At 36.9% G+C, this 23,685-nt stretch overlaps 1 protein-coding gene across 6 annotated transcripts; it reads right to left on the reverse strand.

Annotated features, from left to right (window-relative positions):
- Positions 1–63: 63 nt before the first annotated feature.
- tmprss4a (transmembrane serine protease 4a) lies at positions 64–22,752 on the reverse strand. 6 transcript variants are annotated; one of them, XM_059330645.1, is made up of 12 exons: positions 10,035–10,378; positions 9,652–9,795; positions 8,830–8,982; positions 8,593–8,719; positions 6,488–6,607; positions 5,948–5,991; positions 5,066–5,228; positions 4,797–4,963; positions 4,431–4,526; positions 3,847–3,989; positions 3,504–3,656; positions 64–1,669 (listed from the first exon to the last, which is right to left on the reverse strand). In XM_059330645.1, the coding sequence occupies exons 1-12, from the start codon at positions 10,270–10,272 to the stop codon at positions 1,658–1,660; spliced, it is 1,560 nt and encodes a 519-aa protein (XP_059186628.1). In that variant the 5' UTR covers positions 10,273–10,378; the 3' UTR covers positions 64–1,657. The 6 variants fall into 6 exon arrangements, with proteins under 6 accessions (XP_059186628.1, XP_059186630.1, XP_059186627.1 ...); XM_059330647.1 differs by lacking the exon at positions 64–1,669 and adding an exon at positions 18,307–19,411 and having other exon boundaries at positions 2,289–3,656; positions 10,035–10,089; XM_059330649.1 differs by lacking the exon at positions 64–1,669 and adding an exon at positions 22,522–22,752 and having other exon boundaries at positions 2,290–3,656; positions 10,035–10,089.
- Positions 22,753–23,685: the final 933 nt, after the last annotated feature.

Here is a 23,685-nt window from a genome sequence, read left to right on the forward strand (position 1 = left end):
TAAAGGTGGAAAAGTGGTCATTCACAGAAAATTAAATTTATCCACCACAGGGGGGCGGTAAAAGAAAGCCAAAGGCTGAGAGTGGGGTAACCAAACTTTTTTTTACACAATGCCTTGTCATTTTACGGTATGTTCCAGAAATTTGAGATATAAAGTGCCATTTGCATCATCATCCTTAGTTAATAATTTATATAACAATTAACATAAATTCTGCTTCCTGTTGATGCTTTTGTTAACTTTGGGTCAGTGGGTGTGTTCTGGGAGCAGGACACATTGAATAGAACAAGGAGAGATCCAGTTTCCAGCACATTTACTTGCAAAGAATACAAAGTCAATACAAAGTTGTGCAACAAAACAACCATTTTACTTGTCCTTATTATATTTACAACCTATTTACAGGTATATAAAAATCAACAAAATGTACCATAAATACACTCAAATGCTATCATCAGCTACCGTTGCACTCACCAAACCTTGAAACTGCTAGTGCTATTTTAGAATATACAGTATAATACAATGTGTTAACTGTTATTGTTAAATTCAGAAGTGCCAATTCACAAGTATTTTTAAATCATAAATAAACCAAAAATACAAGTAGATGTATTTGTTTACTTTGAATAATAAGGTTTTTGCCTGAGTGCACACATTTTACAAATTTACATAATATAATCTCCATTTCTCACTTTTACATTTTAAGGAAATTTCATTTATAACCCTTTAGCTGTGAAGGCAAAAACCCACCATATACACCAATATTCTGGTCATTGTGTGAGTTTTCTGAAGGCACACTGGATATCTGATTGCACTTTGTAACTCAGTGTGGAGGCACGATGAACACTTAACAGTGTATTCTACTCTTCAGTGCATTATTAGACGAGCTCCTTGAATCATCTGCGCGTACAGTAAGGTCAAGTAATTCTTGCTTTCCAGTTAAAGTGCTCATGTAAATCAATCTGTGACGGGAATTCATCACATCTGTGCTGTACAAAGGTGCATTTCCCTTCCATAGAGACACATCGGATCAAATGAGTCAGCACCATGAACACGATCACTTATATTGGTGCTATTGACCTGAAACTTCACACTGGCATTAGCATAGCACAGGTTGCCCTGTCTATCACCTTTTTTTATATAGCACTTTACCTTTTGAACCCTCATAAAACACTGCACACCTAAAATCATAGAACATAGTCAAGTACATTATGTCTGAGGTCTGCCAGTGTGGTAAGGTCCAAAATATTCACAGTTTGAACAGTTATTTTCTATTTTCATTTGATATTATTGTTTTAAAAAAATGAGTGAATGTGTCGAATTACAATTTAAAAGCTAAAACATCCTAAGCTGGCCAGCGACACATAACATAAATATACCTTTCCCCTGAGATAAGACCCTGAAATGGCACAAACACCTGAAATAAGTTTTGTATGAAGTGTGTTTGTTTGTTTGTGTGTGTGTGTGTGTGTAAACGTGCAGTGTTTTTGCATATGGCTGTGTTTAAAAGTTCATGTTTTGCTGCTGAGATCCACTTCAAGTTTCTCTCCTTCTGTCTCCAATCTGAAGTCAACCATGTTGACGCAAAAGCTGTCTGTTAGTTTCAGACTTTCCGAGGTAGACTGGACTGGAGTCTTGAGTTGGCTGCTCATCACGATGGTGGACCTCAGGGGTTTTTCTGGAGGGATGAGATCAATATTAATAATAATAATTCATTTTATTTAATAGGGCGCCTTTCAAGGCACTCAAGGTCGCCTTACAACATGGAAAAAACAAAAAACAATGCAGAACATCATATACATCATACAATCTAAACAAATCAGAACATTTACAAATAGTTTTACCAGGACGGACTTTGTATGTATTGCAATTCAGTTACATTTCCGTTTTTTTTGTCTGTATGTTAGTAGAGTACATTTTTAGCTTAATAAGACCAACTTTAAGCAGCAATTGTACAATATATAAATAGTTCAGTTTTTTGTTTTTCAGTTTCCTTCATCCTAAGACGATAGCTGCTTTTTTTTTTTTACCCTTTTATTTGTCTTTTCTTATCTCCAACTCTGTTTTGGATTGAGTTTTTAATACTATTTTATTCTATTTTATTATATTGTTTTACTGTTTTTAGTCTTTTATTGTTTTTATTGTTTTTATTTATACCTAATTGTGTATGATTTATTCTATTTTAATAACTGTACAGCACTTTGATCAACTGAGGTTGTTTTAAAATGTGCTCTATAAATAAACTTTGACTTGTCAAATGGAAAATGGACCGCACATAAGCTTGTTCCTTTCATCAATCTATTGTTTTTTCTCGTGTTTTTTTTTTTCATTTTTGTTTCAACACCTTTTTGCTGGATCAAAAGTCCAGAGTTTCATCATGTGTTTTTTATATGATGCCAAACAGGAATGCTTGGTTGCAAACCATGTTTTTATTACTCAAAACTAACAAGCCACAGGATAATCACATCGCTGGTAATCAAGTCATCATATTTCATGTGAATTGCCACCTGTGTCTGTATTATATTTTAGGCCCAATCTTGTGCCTCAAATAAACCTTACAAGACTGTGTGCGGTGCTCCCACTTTAATCAGAAAAGTACCTAGGTTACCATCACAAGCTCACAATGTCTGGAGTTGTGGTGTTTCTTTATGTGATGCAGCTGTGTAGCGGTAGTTGGTGCACTACTAAGGAGATAGGTAGTCTCCAAAAAGGAAGTATGCATACTCCCCCATGTATTCAAATTACTTTTTGGCGGATATGTGGGTTCTGTGTTGTACTGTAAGCCATCAGACAAAGAGGTGGTTATATCCTGTATATGTGTATATATACTCCTGTATATCCTGTATATATAAAGCTACATAAAAAGCTAGTAAGTGGACCTTACTAACATATACTACCGGTCAAAAGTTTTAGAACACCCCAATTTTTCCAGTTTTTTGTTGAAATTCAAGCAGTTCAAGTCAAATGAACAGCTTGAAAGGGTACAAAGGTAAGTGGTGAACTGCCAGAGGTAAATAAAAAAAGGTAAGCTTAACCAAAACTGAAAAATAATGTACATTTCAGAATTTTACAAATAGGCCTTTTTCAGGGAACAAGAAGTGGGTTAACAACTTAACTCTATGGAGTCTTGGGCTATTTTGTCCATTTTTTAAGTCATTTTGTGTCTTTTTTTGGTCATTTTGTGTCTTTTGGTGTCTTTTTTTAGTCATTTTGTGTCTTTTTTTGTCATTTTGTGTCTTTTGGTGTCTTTTTTTAGTCATTTTGTGTCTTTTTTTGGTCATTTTGTGTCTTTTTTAGTCCTTAGTCCAACATAAAATGTGATTTTGAATTTTTTTTTTTACTTTCAAAACACTATCATGCTCAATAAAGAATTTTAAATGTTGCAAATGTGCATTAATTTCAGAGTACACTGAGACATTAAACTGCATCATTTTCAATTAAATTATGGAAAAGTTGGTGTGTTCTAAAACTTTTGACCAGTAGTGTATATTTAGCATTCTTTCTGTCTGTACCTCCATGACTGTATGAATCCAGTTTAACATCTCTTCAACGTTGCAGTAGACGCCTGGCCTCCTCTCCCGGGCACAGCCCACGCCCCAGCTCACCACTCCAACCAGATGCCACTGAGCGGAGGTGAAGTAGACCAAAGGGCCCCCACTGTCCCCCTGGGAGTCACAACAGCACAATCCCATTTGAAAAAACCAAAGCATTTACCAGCAGAGCTCGTCAATGTTAGACCATTCTACAAACAACAGTTAATACTGAATTGCGAAAGTATAACTTGAAATATTCTTCTTGTTTTCCAGTCTTAATCAATATCGCTATATATTGTAGATTGGACAAGTGGTCTGTTACCTGGCAGGCATCCACTTTCCCCTCCAGGAAACCAGCACAGATCATCCTTGGGGTGATGGAACCACCATATACTGACGGACTGGAACACTTAGCCCGGTCTATTAGAGGAATCGAAGCCTTCTGAAGGGAAGGAGAAACTTTACCTGAAAGCAGAACAAAAGATGTAACATTTAAGTTATTTATTGGTACTTTAAACTTGCCACATCAGTAGCCATTTTTAAAAACATTAAAAACCTATCTTTTCTCTACAGCATTTGGTTGAATTGTGTGCATGTGTGGTTGTGGTAGTGGGTGCACATGTGTGAGTAAGTAAGTGTATATGTGGTGAATATGGAATAGCTTGTCTACCTGCACTCTTCAATTAATTTTTAATCGATTTTTGTTTGATTTTTCTGTTTTTTGTTGTTTTTTTGTGTTTTTTTTAACTGTAATTACATTGTGAAGCACATTGAGTCTGCCTTGTGCATGAAATGCGCTCTATAAATAAAGTTGAATTGAATTGAATTGAATTTAAAGAAGTTGTCTGTTCTTGTTCACAAGGTGGCAGTTGATGATGATGAAGGGAGAGTATGCTGGTTTCTCACCGTTTTCCTCCAGGTATCCCCAGCCAGTCACAATCATGGAGGCGGCGGCAGGAAGGCCAAAGGCTTTAGTAGGTAGACAAACTGGTTTGCGGTACTCTGAAAGGTACAATTAAAGTGTTTTTACTCTGGCTGAATTCAATCCATATTGAAGAGTGTGCTGTTTGATATTTACACCACAAGAGGGCAATAGAGTAAAGCCTACTGACGCCTTACTGGCCCTTATCAGAACATTTCTTTTTACTTTAAAATAATCCAGTACATTACAACTTGCTCTTATCAGATCTGTTCAGGTTTAAATGTATTGTACAAACTGCATTGAATATGATAACAAGCCGCATTTTTATGAGAATTAAATGAAACTCTAACCTGCCACTGTGATTGGGCTGTAGAGTCTCATCATTGCAATGTCGTAGTCATTTCGTGCTTGGTCATATTTTCCATTCAGTATGACCCTGTCCACATAGGAACCTCCCAGTGTGCCCATATACGTCCGGCCTGACACCACCCTCCAGCGACCCAGCTCCTTTTTACTGCTGCACGGCCCAAAAGAAGAAGAATGGGTGGGAGGAGCATTAGTTTAAATGTTAACCACAAAGGAAATTCAATGGAAATGTTATAAATGGAAACATACTGACCCAGCAAAGCAGTGGGCTGCAGTGACAACCCAGCGTGGTGACACCAGTGAGCCTCCACATGTGTGTTGGCCTCCCTGCTGCAGGCTAACCTGCCAGGGCCAGTCCTCAATGACGGCGCCTGTACCCCCGACAATACGGCCCTGAGAGCCCACCACTCCACAGTCTGATAAACAAGATAGATAGATAGATAGATAGATAGATAGATAGATAGATAGATAGATAGATAGATAGATAGATAGATAGATAGATAGATAGATAGATAGATAGATAGATAGATAGATAGATAGATAGATAGACTTTATTTATCCCAAGCTGGGAAATTACAGTGTAGCAGCAGCATTACACACAGAGACAATAACAACACAATTAAGTAAAAAGAACAACCTAGGCATACTTCAAGCAATAAAATATAAAAATACAATAAAATATAAAGTGTCTAAAGAAGGAGTAGAATAGAATTCCAGTGCAGAATAAATATGATTATACAGTATAAAAATGTTGGTGCTATGAAACAAATAAGGTGCAATGAACAGTGTGCATAAAAAACACATCAAAGATCAGTTTCTTTACTGCAGTTCATTTCATCCTAACTTTTATTGTGTGTCTTTGTTATTTCATCCATGTTGATCCTTCTATTCAAACAGTATCAAACAGCTCAGGTTAGACGAGTTTCTTTTGCTCCACAAAGTCTTTTTTTTAATTTTTTGTAAAGAAGGAAGGAAACTACTCATACGTACTAGACAGTTTTGCTGCCTACTGCGGACATGTGTGGGCCTGTTTGCATGAAACTACTCCCACAACTTTGTCATCTTCCACCCACCAACCCCTCAGCCCCAGTCTGCCTTGTTGACAGTGGCTGCTTTTCAAAAAAATAAAGCTCACCTGAACAGGACAGAGTTACCACAGATCCGGATCTGCACACACTGCTGTTGGGGGGAAAGGGAAAGTAATCAAATATTTAGAGCTGTTCTTGTGCCACAGAAGGCCACACAATTAGTCAAACAGGTAAAATACACAGTCAGATGTTGATCTAACTTTAACCTATTCTGACCTTTGTCCGTGTTTCTGTTCTGCTTTGTTTGAATGAACTACTGTCTTTTTAATTTAATTTCATAGGGGATTAGACAGAGAAGGAACAAAAACTGTGGAATTTTTTTGTCTTTTAGGAACAGAAACTGTGAGAACAGACGTGCACAATAGACATGAAGCAGAGAGCAAAAGCTAAAAAAAAAAGCTGAAAGAGAAGAGAGAATAGAAGGGAGGATTTTCAAGTAAACACAGAAAGTGAGAAGTGGATTATGTGAAAACAACGGCCATGTTAGTTCACATGAGAAGCAGCTCTCTGTCAACAGCTGTGTCTTTGTCTAATTTATAATAAAAGCAACCATGATTTTCATAATTCACGATAGATGCTTTCCTCACCGGTCAATGGTAGCCTGATGTATGGGTGTGTTGGTAGTCCCAGGCCTGATAGCTGTGAATGGCCCAGTTTTCAGTGAAGTTATCAAAGTGTCCACTCGGACACTGCTGCTACTAGGTTTACTGTTAAGACAGAAGGGGGATGATGTAAGTCTTGATTTCAGGTCAAATAACACAGTCACAGTAACACATTTGCAACAGAAAGCATGCCATTGATCAGCTGAGCGATATGGCCAAAACCTTCCATTCCAGCATAACATTTTTATATCGTTTTGACAATATACACTACTGGTCAAAAGTTTTAGAACACACCAAGTTTTCCAGAATTTAATTGAAAATTATGCAGTTTAATGTCTCAGTGTACTCTGGAATTAATGCACATTTGCAACATTTAAAATTCTTTATTGAACATGATAGTGTTTTGAAAGTAAAAAAAGGATTCAAAATCACATTTTATGTTGGACTAAAGGACTAAAAAAAAGACACAAAATGACCAAAAAAAGACACAAAATGACAAAAAAAGACACCAAAAGACACAAAATGACCAAAAAAAGACACAAAATGACAAAAAAAGACACAAAATGACTTACAAAGACATGAAAAGAATTCAAAAATGGACAAAATAGCCCAAGACTCCATAGAGTTAAGTTGTTAACCCATTTCTTGTTCCCTGAAAAAGGCCTACTTGTATAATTCTGAAATGTACATTATTTTCCAGTTTTGGTTAAGCTTACCTTTTTTTATTTACCTCTGGCAGTTCACCACTTACCTTTGTACCCTTTCAAGCTTTTCATTTGACTTGAACTGCTTGAATTTCAATAAAAAACTGGAAAAATTGGGGTGTTCTAAAACTTTTGACCGGTAGTGTACATCGTCATATCGGCAGTGGTGGAATGTAACTAAGTACATTTACTCATGTACTGTACTTAAGTACAATTTTGAGGTACTTATACTTTACTTGAGTATTTCCATTTTATGTAACTTTATACTTCCACTTCATTACATTCAGAGGCAAATGTTGTACTTTTTACTCCACTACATTTAACTGACAGCTTTAGTTACTTTTCAGGTCAAGATTTATCAAGAAAAACATGACACATTTAAAGTGATTAGACTTTTTAAAAATTAAATCTCATAGCAGTATATTAAGTAATTAAATGAGCCCTGTAGAACCTGATAAGGTAATAAATTCCCGTTAATGTAATAAAAATCTGCACTTGAGTCCACTGAAAATGTAATAAAACCTGATAATGTAATAAATTGCATTTCCCAATAATGTAATACACTTTTTTACCAATAAGGTAATAAAGTATTACATTAATGGGAAGTTATTACATTATCAGGTTTTATTACATTTTCAATGGACTCAAGTGCAGATTTTTATTACATTAACGGGAATTTATTAGATTATCAGGTTCTACAAGCCCTATCTTTACAACAATAAAACACTGCTTACAAAAATCAAAACAAATAATCCAATAATGTATTTATGATATATATAAAACAATCTGAGTGGGTCCATTCTGCATAACGAGTCCTTTTACTTTTGAGACTTCAAGTACATTTTAATGCTGATACTTTTATACTTACAGTACAGGCCAAAAGTTTGGACACACCTTCTCATTCAATGCGTTTCCTTTATTTTCATGACTGTTTACATTGTAGATTCATCAAAACTATTAATGAACACATGTGGAATTATGTACTTAACAAAAAAGTGTGAAATAACTGAAAACATGTCTTATATTCTAGTAAGCAAAGGGTGGTTACTTTGAGGAATCTAAAATACAAGACATGTTTTCAATTATTTCACACTTTTTTGTTAAGTACATAATTCCACATGTGTTCATTCATAGTTTTGATGCCTTCAGTGAGAATCTACAATGTAAATAGTCATGAAAATAAAGAAAACGCATTGAATGAGAAGGTGTGTGTCCAAACTTTTGGCCTGTACTGTATACTTCAGTAAGTTTTGAATGCAGGACTTTTACTTGTAGTGGAGTAATTTCACAGTGTGGTATTAGTACTTTTACTGAAGTAAAGGATCTGAATACTTCTTCCACCACTGCATATCGCCCAGAACTACGGTGTCCAATGTGTAAACTCACGATGTGTAGCCCAGTTGTTTACACGCCGTCTGGGTGTGCTTCTCCGTCCAGTCCTCGCTACAAACGCTGCGCCAACCTGAGCCAGGACTGTAAACCTGCAGGACCTGCCGCACTGTCATGAGACGCACTGGAAGGAGAATTGGCAATGACAGGAAAAAAGCATGAGTCATTTCTTGCATGAGTTTTGTTTTTGTGTTTGTGATAGCAAAGCGACAGACAGTCTGGTTTCTGACATACCTGGAAAGGTTGTGTTGGCTGTAAAGCTTGACACACATGTAATTTCATCTTCTCCTTCAGAACAGTCATGTTTCCCGTCACAGGCTTGGTCTATTGGGATGAACTTGAACGAATTCTTGCAGAAGAAATATTTGCTCTGAATCAGCTCCTTAACTGGAAGGAAAAAGAGAGGCACATTGGAAGAGAAGGGCAGAACATGGGTTAGGACAGTATGTTACTCGGATAATTTGAAATACAGTGGATGGCACTGAATCATTTTCTTATATAACCAAATTGTCAGATGTGATCAGGTTCATTCTTATGTGACAAGGTCAGCTAATGGTGGTCAGATGATGTTACCATGTCCAAAATCAAAAGCCTTAAAGAGAACAGTTATTTATCGTGCTATCAGTTATTGAAATAATTGCCCACTGAATATACGTGAACTGAATAGTAAAGTATGTTTTAATTATTACTTGAGAATGCACTATTTAAATTTGTGAGTAGTGAATTAACATATTTACTGTATGAAAGTGAGAATTAATGTAATAGATATGAATGTAATAACTTATTCGGAATGATTTCTGATGAAGTATATAATAATGTCTACAATGTTTAATTGTTAAGTGATTTTTGTTTTGTCTTGTGGACCCCAGGAAGACTAGCTCCTCCCACTTTTGGTGACAGCTAATGGGGATCTTTTTAACAATAAACAATAAACAATTTAATGACTTTGCAAATCATGTTTCTAGTATCCATGCAGTAATAGCTTATAGAAATATGAAGGAGGAGCCTGTTGGCATGCCATCCTGTTGTGTTTGCGTGTGTTAACTATTGACTCACTGAAGTATCCTGCAGTGACCAGTATTCCCAGTACAACCACAACTGTGAGAACAGTCAGCAAAATTCTCTTCCTCTTAGCCGCCTTGTCTTTCTGACTCTTTGGAGCCGTCATGGGCTTTCTGTGGCGGCCTGGCCGTGGAACCACTGTGAAGACAAAAACAGCAACAGAGAGAGAAACATAAGAGAGGCAATTGTAGAAAAAAGGGCGACGAGAGAACAGAAAACACAAATTACAGAAAAGAGGTACCGAAAATTACTCACAGGGGAAAAAAAGTTTGCTCTAAATGTGCTGCAAGTTCTCAGTACAGTCACTCACTAAAGTTTCCAAGTATTTAACACGGTCATCTTAAAGCAACATTATATTAACATGAACGACAGCTTACCTGCAGGCCTGGGATTCAAAGGTCTAGTGCTTTCTTCAGGCACCTGGGTTGTCGTCTGAGAAAAGAACAAAAAGGATCGAGACAAAGTTAGAGCAGGTGTTGAAACAACAGTGTACATTGCATGGTTTCTGTGGGAGTATAGAGTGTTTGTGTCTAGGTGGAGGTGGATGTTTGTGATTGTGTAACTTTGTGTGCAAGTTTCCATGTAATCATATATGTTTTCATGATCTGTTTGCATGGGTTTTTTGTGTTTATTTCATGATTGTCAAATATACACTACTGGTCAAAAGTTTTAGAACACACCAACTTTTCCAGAATTTAATTGAAAATGACGCAGTTTAATGTCTCAGTCTACTCTGAAATTAATGCACATTAATTGGACATTAGTTGGACTAAAGGACTAAAAAAAGACACAAAATGACCAAAAAAAAGACACAAAAAGACACCAAAAGACACAAAATGACTAAAAAAAGACACAAAATGACTTACAAAGACATGAAAAGAATAAAAAAAATGGACAAAATAGCCCAAGACTCCATAGAGTGAAGTTGTTAACCCATTTCTTGTTCCCTGAAAAAGGCCTACTTGTATAATTCTGAAATGTACATTATCTTTCAGTTTTGGTTCAGCTTACCTTTTTTTATTTACCTCTGGCAGTTCACCACTTACCTTTGTACCCTTTCAAGCTGTTCATTTGACTTGAACTGCTTGAATTTCAATAAAAAACTGGAAAAATTGGGGTGTTCTAAAACTTTTGACCGGTAGTGTATGTGAGAATAAATTGCATCTGTCTGTCCCAAAACATAAAAAACTGAGCCATTTGTAAAGGAAGTGTATAATACAATGCATATACAGGGGAGGAGCCATAAAAAGGATTACTGATCACGCTCACATGGAGCATAGTGTGCCACTATGAGTTGTCACGTTACTCCCATGTGCCTTCCTGCACATGTCAGTCACTCTAAATGCTGCAGGCAGTTCCCATTATCTCTTATCAGACGGGCTTCTCGACCCCACCAGGAAAATGATAGCCTCTAATGTATAGTATCATGAGGTGTAGTGTGGCAGAGTTAATGCAGGCCTTGTGTGTCTTCCATTCAAATGCAACTGATATTGTGGAGACAGAACATACAGTAATACAGATGGTACAGTGAGAGGGGTGGCCGCCCTCCGACCATATAGGATCCAGGTAAATGTCCTGTGCTGCTCATGTATCCTAGGGAAGAGATCAGCTGTATCCCAGTTGCATAATTGCATAGAGTAATGTTTGTGCAGAGAAAATTACCAAATGAATGGAAGTGGTTATATCACAATACAGGAGCAGTAAAAAGCTGTTCTTCCCCTTTTGTTTGCCATCTTATAAAACGAATGAGGATGTTTAAGAGCAATTTCGTGAATTTCCCTTCTCAGATTCCTTTCACTTAAAAAACGAAAATGGAGCCTGGAGAGGTATAGAAACTGGAACAAGAAAAATAAATAAATAAATAAATAAAGTCAATTATGTCCACTTGAATACAAACAATTGGTAAATTCATTAATTTAATGAAGACAGAGACAAATTTTATCAGCAGATACTGGCCTATCACAGATATATTGGTATATATTGGTATATTTCGGTATAGGCGGAAAATGTCCGACATCAACAATATGCAAACTTTTTAAATCTATTTTATTTTTGTTAAGACTATTCTTTATTTTCTTACTTCATAATTCTAGAAATGACAATGCAATTCATTGCACGCATAATGTATAACACAGTTATATGTAGATAAATAAATATGTAAAATACTACTCACCAAAAAAATAAAATAAAAATAATCTGCGATGTCAGTTTCTTAATCTTTTACATTTAATTTCGAAACTGTTAAGTTGCACTCGTGGGTTATTTTCAGTATTAACATATAGTGTTAACATTTAAAAGAGATGACACTTTATTTAGAAAAAGTTAGAGGTCCCAGTAACACATTTGGGGATTTTTGGTCTCCGGTGGAGCAACAGGTCGGGAGTGTTAGCTTAGCATAACGGTTAGCGTCTGCGACAACCGGAAAGATGCTACTCCCGGTAGGTGTATTATCTTATAAGCGGGTTTCCTCACGATAACTACAGGTAAATCTAATGCTACCTTCAGGCTACGAGGCTAACTGTAAGCTAACTGATGATGTAAGTAAACACCGTCAGTATGCTAACTGTTGCTAACCACGATTGTTATCTATTTCTTTACGTAAATGCCATAATGTATGTATTTTTGCTTTGGAGTTGTTTGTGTCAGCTTTGAGATAGTTAGGCAGAATTATTAAATATGAAATTACTGTTTTGGCCACTTGTGGGCAGTGGAAAGTCGCTAACACTACATTGACATCGTCACCCTGTTAACCCTATAAAGCCTGAACCATTAAATAATTGCCAAATATTTTTTTTTAAACTGGAGTGTTTATTGAACCTGCTGACAGATCATTTAAAAAAAATCTAAAAACAATAGGCGTATATGATTTTAATTTGTATCATATTTGATACATCAGTTCTTTTTGTGCAATTTGTTGCTCACAGTTTGTTTTTCTTGAACTAACAAAAACATATAAAACCCAACATTTTTAACCTTTTAAGACTTTACTTTCTTTTAACATTTTCCTCAAACATGCAAAATATTTTTTTCCATATAACACAACATCATATATCTGCTGATATGAAGTTTTCACGCTGCAATGACTGATCCATCTGTGGAATCTGCATATCATTTTTGCTATATCTTGTATTTTTGTGCAATTTGTTGCTCAGTTTTTTTTTTCTTCAACACATGTATACATCAGGTTTTTCAGGAAAAAAATATCACACTGATGATGTTTAGGTCTCATAAACTTGTTTATGCTTTATAGGCTTTATAGGGTTAAAATAATAGCCTAACTCATTTTTTCAAGTTTTGCAGGAAACACAAAAAACTTCACCAAAAGTGTAACATATGGCATTTATTGATCATTTCACTCAAAAAGGATGTAACAAAAGGATGACTATTGGCATAGTAATAACACTGTGTGTAAATTATGTAACTTAAGAGAAATAAATGACTTAGGCAATTTTTGCTTAAGTCACAAAGGCATGTTTAAAAAATTGCCTAAGTCACATTTTATTTTAAATTGTAGGCGATTTTGGCCGGCGTCACGAGGAGATGATTTAGGCAAAAAAACAACAACATTTTGACAAAAAATGACTTGGGCAGTTATTTTAACAGTGTGATGACATGACATTATTTTTAAACGGTTTATGTTGAGCTTGTTAGCAACGGTTAGTAGCTCATTTATATCAACATCAATAATTTAAAGTTGTGTTTATAGACACCTGGCGAATGTGTTTAGCTAAGTGACTTTTTAAAGCTCTGATTTTTGTTTTGTTTTATCTTCAACCAACTCTTGAATGCAATATCTGTCTGGTTTTCACCAGTTAGTGGCTAACTGTCTGTGACTGCTGTTTGGTGCTGAGCAGGTCAAGTAGTTTGGGGTTTTGGAGCCTGATAACTGCCTGCTATGGCCAAATATGATGCTAGGAGAGTGATAAAAGTGAACCAAAACAGTAAAATGGCTTCAACAAATCAGTTGGAAACAAAACAGGAGGAAAAAATGAGCTGACATTCACTATAAAGTTGCTGTAAAGCCAGGGCAAGACGTTTCATTTTATACAGTCTATGGTTTCAGGTGATAATACTTTCACACTGTTTTCATTCTCATTTGGTACATCATATAAAATGTGATTACAGCCGTTTTAAAGTATCTTTGGTCAATGTTTTATTAAGTAAGACTTTTATATTGTTCATGCTTGTATATTTCCTGAGTCCACCAGTTGATTGAGCTGAATGCACTTCTTAACAACTGAGGAGGCCACAGTGGATTATGGGATATTGAGTGCTAAAAGGATAGAGCAGTTGTGTCACCCAGATTCAGGCTTAAGAGGGCTGTTTTCTCAGCTGGATAACCAGTGAGTGAATTAGCTCTGACAACTCTTGGCAATGTGGGCAGAAACAGCAGAAAAAAACAGTATGTGGGCTTTGAAACAAGGTTTCACTATTTTTTTCCATCTATAGAAATACTGTAGTACTGAAATATCTCAATCTGAACACATCCCACTGCTCATCTGTGTTTAGGCTGTTTCACTTTTGGTGTGTTTTTCTCAGTGCATCTCCTGTAGTTGGCATAGCATGGTATGTTCTATGTCAAAGGGGAATAAGAAGTATCCTGTGGTGTTATAGCTCAAGTATCATGTCAACATGGCTGCTGAGTGGCCTGTTTGTACAATTTCAGCAGATGGTATATAGTTACTGACTGACGGTTTGAGAGCCATTTTCATCCACCTGCTGTTCTTCCTTTGTCTTGTCCTCTCACAGCATTGATCATTTGAACCACAAAATATACTGTACATTAGTTGATACTTTGTGATCTATTGCTGAATTTTTGATGACTCATTGAGGAAATGCCCCAACTATAGCTAAACAAAACAGCCATTAGGGAACAGTATTATATATTCTTTTAGTTTTCACTTCTGCTTTTAATAGGTAAATTCCCTAATTTGCCTATGTCTGTACCACCAGGCTCATTCTACTTTGGTTACTTAATCCAACGGAAATGCTCAAAATTAACTGTGATGCAGATTTAAAAGCTAATCTCAGTGAAAACGCTTCAACGTTCACAGTCCACTCTTGTCAGTCAAACGCAAGGAACTTACTATAAAGACAGAGGGCAGAAGAATGTTGTGGGACAGGTTTTTTTGGGGGGAAGGAGCTCCCTCTAATCTGCTCTGAGTCAGCTGTCGACATTGTTTAGCTAAGAAACTCCCGGAGAAACTTATATAAGACAGCATTTTAAATGTTCATATCCAACTTAAACATAAAAGCTACATACGTCAGAGACCAAGGCGCTTTGTTCAAATCTCTCTCAGATTTCTCTTTACATTGAAACAAAGTATAGTTTCACTTGCGTGCAAAAAGCCCTGCAGCACTTCCATATGTAACATAAGAGTTCTCCTCACTTATAGTAAAATGCACATTTTAGTTTATAGCCATATACTTGTCACTTTATGTAACAGGATGTAAGGTGATTCTGACATACAGTAGGAGAAACCAGGTCATCATCACCTTATTGTATAAACATCATGGAGGAAGTGTTCAGTTCCTTAAATAAAAGTACTAATACTGCACTGTTAAGGTACTGTTAGTAGAAGTTTATTTAAGCATGTAAGAAAATATACTTAAAGTAATGTCAGTAAAGTAAAGTAGAAGTACTCAGTGCAGGAGAATGTCCCCTGTGCATCAGATTTGATTGTCTTTATTACCCATGCATTAATGTAAAGGCAGGAACTTACTGCTGTAGCTGGTTGAGAGTTAATTTTGAATGATTATCGAATACACATATTCATTATGGATTCATCTGCTGATTATTTTCCTCTATTAATTCATGGGTTTTTTTTAAAAAAGAGAGAAATGCTGTCACAATTACCCAGAGCCCAAAGGGACCCCTTCACAATGTGTTTTAGAGATTTATACTGATATATATATACTGACTATAGATTTATACTCGGATAAGGCAAATTATTAAAAAATAAATTAAATCTGTTAAAATGTTTAAACGAAAATCAGCAAATCTTCACATTGGAGGACTTTGAACCATTGAATGTTTTTGTATGTGAAAAAAATTCTTAATCTGTAATGTTACTTATGCTGTCAGACAAAGACTGTGGAGTAAAATTATCAAATTTCTCCCTCTGATATGTCGTGGAAGTAGAAGTAAAAAGTGGCACGAAAAGAACAAACTAAAAAAAAAGTACTTTTAAATGTACTTAATTACTTGTGTAAATGTACTAAGTTACATTCCTCCTCTGGGCTTGAATAAGTAAGAGAGGAATAAAGGCGATATTAATGACACCGCAAAAACAAACTGTATGTCCATCCAACTTGTGAAACCAGAAAGATGGATAAAGAAAGTCATGTTGCCAGGAGTGGACAAACACATACCTGAAAAATTGTGTTTTGTCATAATGACAGTGACAGGGAAGAACAAATGTCATCATTTGTGCCATGACTTAAATAAACCATTTATGCGCCAGAGCAGTATTTCAACACAATCGGCTAGCCAAACATTTCCATATATGGGACTAGTAGGTTCCTCAGCCAACCTCTGCACAAGTATTTATTAACACATAGATTTTTCTGTCTTTTGGCATTTTGTCCACATGTCAACTGTAATTCAGGTTACCGAAAAATGGGATTTTGTAAAACTTTTTTAAAAGTGAAGATTTTCATAGACTCTGTTTCCCATGTTGATATGTAGACAGGGAAGGACTGGTAGAACTGGGTTTTTGGCTTGTCATGCCAGATTGTGCACCATAATCTCATTTATGTGGTGTCAAATGAGGAAGCATTTCATGCAATGGCAGATGTGGCCAAGTTTTGACCTTTCTACAGGACTTTTTTTTACATGTTTACACATCAAAGTACAGGTACTTTTTGTCTATCAGAGTTTTCCTTACCATTATAAGGCTTAAGCACAGCACCCCAGCTATTTTATTGGCACTGCCTAAGTCAAATAAATGCAAATTCAATGTGGTGAGCATCAAAACTAACAATAGGCCCTTTACTAGTGCGGCACCGAAAATGTCCCGCTATATTGACGGGAAAGATCTGTTCCAGCTTGCTTTAGGGCAATCATAGTAAAATAATAAATGGACCTGCATTTATATATCGCTTTTCTAGTCGCTTTGCGACCACTCAAAGCGCTTTACACTGCAGACTGCACTCATTCACCCGTTCACATACTGGTGGCAGAGGCTACCCTAAACGGTGCCACCTGCCACCATTGGGAATTCATTCTCACACCCATAAACGCAGCACCATTGAGGTTCACATTTGGGGTTCAGTATCTTGCTCAAGGATACTTCGACATCTAGGCTGCCATGGTCAGGGATCGATCCACCAACCCTCCGATCGGTGGGCAACCCGCTCTACCAACTGCGCCACAGCCGCCCCACAAAGGCGTGATATTCCTGCCCTTTCATAGTGCAGTCTGGTGTCGCAGAATGACTTTTCCCAGATCTAACAGTTGAAGTTGGTCCTCAATGGACTTCTTAAGCAAGTTTCTCTTTAAGGTCTCTTTTAGGTACAAAGCTATGGTACTAATAATAATAATGCACAATAATGTGAAATTGCATATTATTTCAAATTGAAAAAATACATATCAGCCTGCCAGCTAGCCTTGTGTGGACAGGATTTTCTATTTTCTTCTTGAAAGCAAAAATCCTACTTTTAAACATTCATGTATACATGGAGTTGATGCCTGACATTTGCAGTAACAGCTAATGTGTTAATTCTGGTTTGGTTTCTTTTTGAGTCACACTGACCCGTATGGTGGACTCAAGCCAGTTCACCGAGTGTTCGTAGCTTTAGAGAAAAAGCATAACTGGGTCAGCGTTAACAGATAAAAGCCGTGACATGGAAAACCTTTTGTGTTCAAGAGGTGTTCCCCTTGCAGCTTCTCAGCTTTGTTGGATTATGTTCCTCTAAACTGAAATGTTCACAAAGGGGCTTTTGAGAAACTATGCATGACATGTTGGATGAGCTTTAATCAAAGGCAGAGATCTAGACCAGTGCACTCTGTACATGGTTAGATATGTACTTTTATTGGGTGCACGAAGGTGCAGAGTAGCTGGTCTTGACACATATATGCAACTAGTTCAACAGTAGTTTCATTTGTATTTGTCATATGCACATCAACACGGGGTCAATAGTTCAATGAAATATTTATGACAGGAGAAACGGGTCAACTCTTCAATAAAACACTCGTCACATAGTAGATATATTAAGATATAATGACAATAAATTGCTCATTAATATCATGAGGTTGATGGTACACACAAACATTTGACTTACAGGTAAAAAATAAATAAAAAAAATGCACAAATAAATACAATATCAGTTGAATCAGTTTGAACCTAACATGTTCCTACCTTATTTCTACAACCAGAACAAGAAGCTGCCAATGATCACACACCTTTGGAGGTTCTCCAACATGTAAAACACTGCTGCTGTTAGGAGCCAGTACACTAAACAAACGGGTTCAGCACAACTAAGCAAACAGTTTTTTAAACATGACATTGTGTCTTTGTACCACAGTTTAACAACTGTGCTACCAGGAAATGTAGTGATGCCAAAATTCAAATAACCCCTCCAATGCAAATTAGTGACCCAGGTTGCCATCTGATCTATAAATATGTTAAGTCCTCCAGTTGCACTTACCCACATGATGTAGTTTTCTTTTTTTTTGTAAAACCAAGATGCGCCGACACGGATTGCAGAGTAAACACTGCCCTCCCTCCCTGGAGGTGGGACTCCCCAGTAACTCACTGTCCCCTGGATGTCCTTCGTCCTCTGTCCCTCACTCCTCCTGCTCCAGTGGCTTTAAAACCTGGTTTGATTCAGTTTCTTTCTCTATTCTCTCGCTCGCCCCCTCCCCTTTTCTTTCTACAGCAGTGTAACTAAATCTGGCTTGAAGGGTGCCTGACTTGCCCCGCTTTGAAACCCTAAGGCAGGAATAAAGAGTGCTGGTGTGTAGTCCTACGCTCCGATTCAGATTGAGAGAGAGGTGTTTTTTAATGACCAAGCCCTGCTGACAAAACAAAACAAAACTTAAGTATACCTGGTAACCTGAAACCTGAACCCTCCTCTCTCTGTCACTGTGCCTCCTCCTACACATCCTCCCACTGCAAACTTTTTAAGCCCTCTGGACATAAAGCACACCACCTTGCCCCTTTTTGTGTCTTTAGCTCCTTTCTAGTGCTTCTTTGACTCTCAAATTTTACCCAAACATACACCCACATGGCCATAGCTCAGCATGAATACAAACATATGTAAATACGGAGATGTGGCACAGTCCCTCACATATGCACTCACATACACAAACAACATGAAGTATACAGAGGTGTAGTGAGTACGTGGTGACATGTCCCTCTTAAGGTGTGTCTCTCTACTCACCTGTATTGTTTTGACAGTCTAATAACAAGTCAGTTGGTATCTGTCAGGAGTTTCTGACATCAGATTGTGAGTCATGCCTTGCCATGACATGACATAATTATGTCAGATACACTCAGTGACCTACAAATGCCATGGTAGCAACTGTGAGGCTGTACTTGGGCACAGCAGTGATTGGAGCTTATTTCTAGCATCAGCATGCACAGGTCTACGTGCTGACACAATCACAATGTTGACATGCTGATTATTTAGCTGCCAAAATGTTTATTAGTTCGCCAGCCTAGTTTAGTGCATTAGAATGCTAATTTTTCCTTATTAACACCAAACACAAAGTGTAGCTGAAGATGATGGTGATGTTAGTTTTGGTCACGAACCAACTACATTTCAAGTCATAGTTCTCCTCTTCCTGAGGAGAACATTAATGTCTGCACTTAATTTTATGGCAATCCATCCAATAGCTGTTGAAACAACCTGTTGTCAATCCCAAAGTGTCATACTCCCTTTAAGGCTGCCTGAGGAAGTCAGAGTATAAAGAGCAAGAAAGTCCGTGTACAGACACCCAGGGTGGATAGATGGGTCAGACCGTCACAAGCATACTTATTTTAACCCAAAACATTATATTTTTCATTGCCTAACCCAGCTATTCTCAACCTTGGGGTCCCGACCCCAATTGGGGTTGCGAGATGATTTCTGGGGGTCGCCAAATTATTTTGGAAGTCAGCTCTGTCTCCACTGTGTTAAAGTGTTCATAGGTTAATGTGTTTTAGTCTTTTTGGTCATTTAATGCCATTTTTTTGGTAATTTTGTGTCTTTTTTTCGGTCATTTTGTATCTTTTCTGGTCATTTTGTGGTCAATTTGTGTCTTTTTTGATCATTTTGTCTCCTTTTTGTGGTCATTTTGTGTCTTTTTTTTTGGTCATTTCGTGTCTTTTTTGGTCAATTTGTGTCTTTTTGTGGTAACTTTTTGTTTAATTTGATTCCTTTTTTGCTTAATTTTATGTAATTTTTTGGTCATTTTGTGTCTTTTTTTTGATAATTTTGTGATCAATTGGATTCTTCCAATTGAAATCCCAAAGTAGCAAGTTCTTACTTTACAAGGAGTCTCTGGCTTGAAGCTGACTGTTATGGACCTTTAAACTTATAGCAAAGGACCTAGATTAAAAGTAACAATAAAATATATAAATGCACAGACAGAGAGATGTTTTAGTTGTTGTTTGCTTCATTATTTGTCCAAAATTCGAGTTTATATGATCTGAACTGTGCGTGTGAGATTGTGTTCAGTGAGCGGGGGTCGCGGACAACATGCATGTTAAATTGGGGGTCGCCACTCAAAAAGGTTGAGAACTACTGGCCTAATCAACTAGTTTTGTGTGAATTCATAATGTAGCCCACCTGCTGAAGTCTACTAGACTACCAATCACTGGCACTAAAGAGGTACACCATTACAATACGTTAGAAATATATTGCAATATGTTAGTAGAAAACAGTAGTTAGTTACAGATATCAAAAAAGTTCCTTTTTAAGGATTACTTTAAACGTGCAAGAAAGCTGCTATGTAGACACACCTAATGTCAGAGATGCCCCTGGCTCTGATACTCAAACCGTTTTGGCATCACTGGTTGAACTGTGGCCTGAGGTGAGGTGAAACATGCCTGAACAGTTCAAGTCAGAGAAAACAAATAAACGCAACAACATTTTGTCCTATGAGACCAAGGTGTTAAATGACCTTTTAAGGATGCCATCAATGGCTACTCTGGTCACTAGGTCAGTGCTCCTAAAAAATAAAGCCACTGAAGGTTATGGGACACTGAGCATAAACTAGTGAGGGGAGGAAAAAAAGCTTTGTTGCGAGTGCGAGAAAAAAAGAGTGAGGTTGGCTGAAGAGAAGGAGCCATTGTTAGAAACAGCAGCTGATTGTGTGGTCTGACCTAGACTATTAAATGCAATTAACCTTAAAGCTGATCCCAACTTTCCTCTGTCTGCGGTCTCAGCGGTCCTTAAGTATACAAAATTTGTGAAAATATGTCAATGCATGTAGGTAAATAGATAGATAGATAGTGCTTTCTCATGTTTTCTACACACCAGGGATTTTTCCAATAACCTCGGTTAACCTTGTTGATATTCAGGTTGCCGTAAAGTTGCCAAGACATTAAAAAGGCCCCACCCTGGTATGAAATCTGGTGCCTGAACTTCTTTTGTTTGTTTGCTTGGCTGAGCTTAGTTAAATTCAATGTAGTGTCATTTAATACCAGCTTTTTAGATAAATCAGCTGTATGTACAGCAAATCACCCTGTTTACATTCTCTCTAATGAATATTTAGCCGTTGTTACGTCTATTCTGTCTGATAGTCAGACATGGTTCAACAATGGCTGACAAGATGTTTGCAAATTTTACTAAAGAGACGATGACAGCAATTCCGAGATCTAATAATTCTATTGTACGCCCTTGTTTGACTCCAGGCTTTTATTGTTCTGAGTCAAGCTGCATCATTTTGTTCATAACACCATCAGCTCTCACAGCACGACAGCCAAACACACAGTCCACATCAGCCTGGTGAAATGCATTTTTTTCATTATTCTCAAATTTTTTTTGTCAATGATACCACCTATTGCTGCTGAACTTGTTTTTCTTTCTGTTTAAACTGGGTGCAATAGAAGTCAAGAACAGACTGCTGACTTTTTAAACAGTTTATAGTCCAGATAGGTTACATATTAACAGGTCAATATAGGGCTGTTGGTATGATTTCTGTATTGATAATGGTGACAACTGGAGTTGAAACCATTCCTTTGTATTACTTACACTCTAACAACATCCAACATAAAAAAATATTTTATTTCTCATTGACTCGCAGACATTGCAGCAACCAATTCCATTCCTGTACAAGCAGGGATCTCTTATGTTATTTCTTAAAATATTTATTTTGATTGTAAGACCAGTTTTGAAGCAACAAGAAAACATCTGTAGTATATTTAGAATATACAATCAATTATTAGAAAAACAGATTAAGTCCTACTTTGTTTATTTCAACATAAAGACAGAAATTGAGACCAAAAAACCTTTTTGGTAATTCTACAGTTACAGAGTAGCTTCACAGTACTTTAGATCATATTATTTAATAAATTTCAGAACCACAAGGAGCCCCCACTGTGCTTTAAAATCTGTATTTTTCCTTCAAAGCATGATGTGTCCTTATCAGACATGCTGATAAGGATGGTTTACTTGCGTTAAAATGCTTAGAGATGGATCAAAGTTCTTTTTGAGTTGTCTTTGCTTGTAAAACACCAATGCATTCATCAAAATAATCCATAAATAATGCCATTCATTCTACAATTCTCCCATACAATGCATTACTATTTTTTGCTGGAGAAATGCGTTACAAACGCAATATGATTGGTTAAGATTTGAATAAACAAAGCAGAAGTCATAAAAATATATCTATCTATCTATATATATATATATATATATATACATACTCTTCCTCACCTGTGAAGTAGCTGTCACACTGTCATCACGGGACACGAGAAAAGCATCCGAATCTCAAACTGGTGGAGAAAAGTATTCCTGGTGTCTGAGCATTTAGCATTTTTCTCTGAGGAGTTTCTGGACCAACCTTTTATTGTTTTAACAGGAACCACCCTTCTGAGTTCCTTATCCCACCTCTCTGCCCTCCACTTCCATAGCAAACTACTTCTCTCTCTCTCTTTCTCTCTCTCTCTCCTTCTCATTGTCTCAGACACACACACACACACACACACACATGCAAACCACCTCAGTTTACCTTCAAGTCTACCCATCGGTCAAAGCACCTTTGTCCACACAGGTGTGCATTTTGTGTAACTTGATATTAAGCTTTGGAAATGTTTGGGGAAGTGCGGCTTGAAAACTTTCTGGTTAATAATTAGCAGCTTCCCATTTCATGTTCCCTGGATTCTGGAAAAAATCAATGTTGCCCCAGTTTCATCTGAAAAACCTGCATTTTTAACAGAATTGATTACAATTTTTGTTTTTTTGTTTTGTTAACGGACCAAATATTAAACCAAAAAGTGGCCGAAAAGTCCAAATTATTTTCAAGCTGATGCTATTTAGTGTAGGTATGTAATATACTGCATATTTAGGTTAAATAAGATGAATTAAAGAATTGGAATGACATTTCCTGGATGTAGGACAAAAGGAGAAAAGAAACAAACATGAATTGAGTGGACAAACAAAGAGGCATTAAAGCTCCACCAAGAAAGTCTGTGATTATACACAATTTATCTCCAAAACTGTATAAATTTACTAAATATTACCCAAATATGTTATCTTTGGCAATCAAATTGCACGATGAGGTTTATTTGTCTCCGTATTCCAGAAATGAGCAACACAAATCCTGTGATCCAAGTCTTGCGTCACTGTCCTTCGGGAACACAAAGCATGCTTTTTAATAGTGTCATTGTGTCAGCTGCCACCCACCTCACCTGACCGGCAATTAAAGAATGGATTTACAGTATGAGGAAGAACTTGTGCTGTCTGCTGAGAAATAGTAAAATAAATCACTGGTTATGCAATTTAAGAGGGCTGCACGTATCAGTAACAATCCATTAGAAATGACATAGTGATAGATGATATCAGCGGAGATGGAGGCCTTTGCAGGCTGAAAATCTTTTC

The sequence above is a fragment of the Centropristis striata genome, chromosome 4 (genome assembly GCF_030273125.1).
Source record: "Centropristis striata isolate RG_2023a ecotype Rhode Island chromosome 4, C.striata_1.0, whole genome shotgun sequence".
NCBI classification, from domain to species: domain Eukaryota; kingdom Metazoa; phylum Chordata; class Actinopteri; order Perciformes; family Serranidae; genus Centropristis; species Centropristis striata.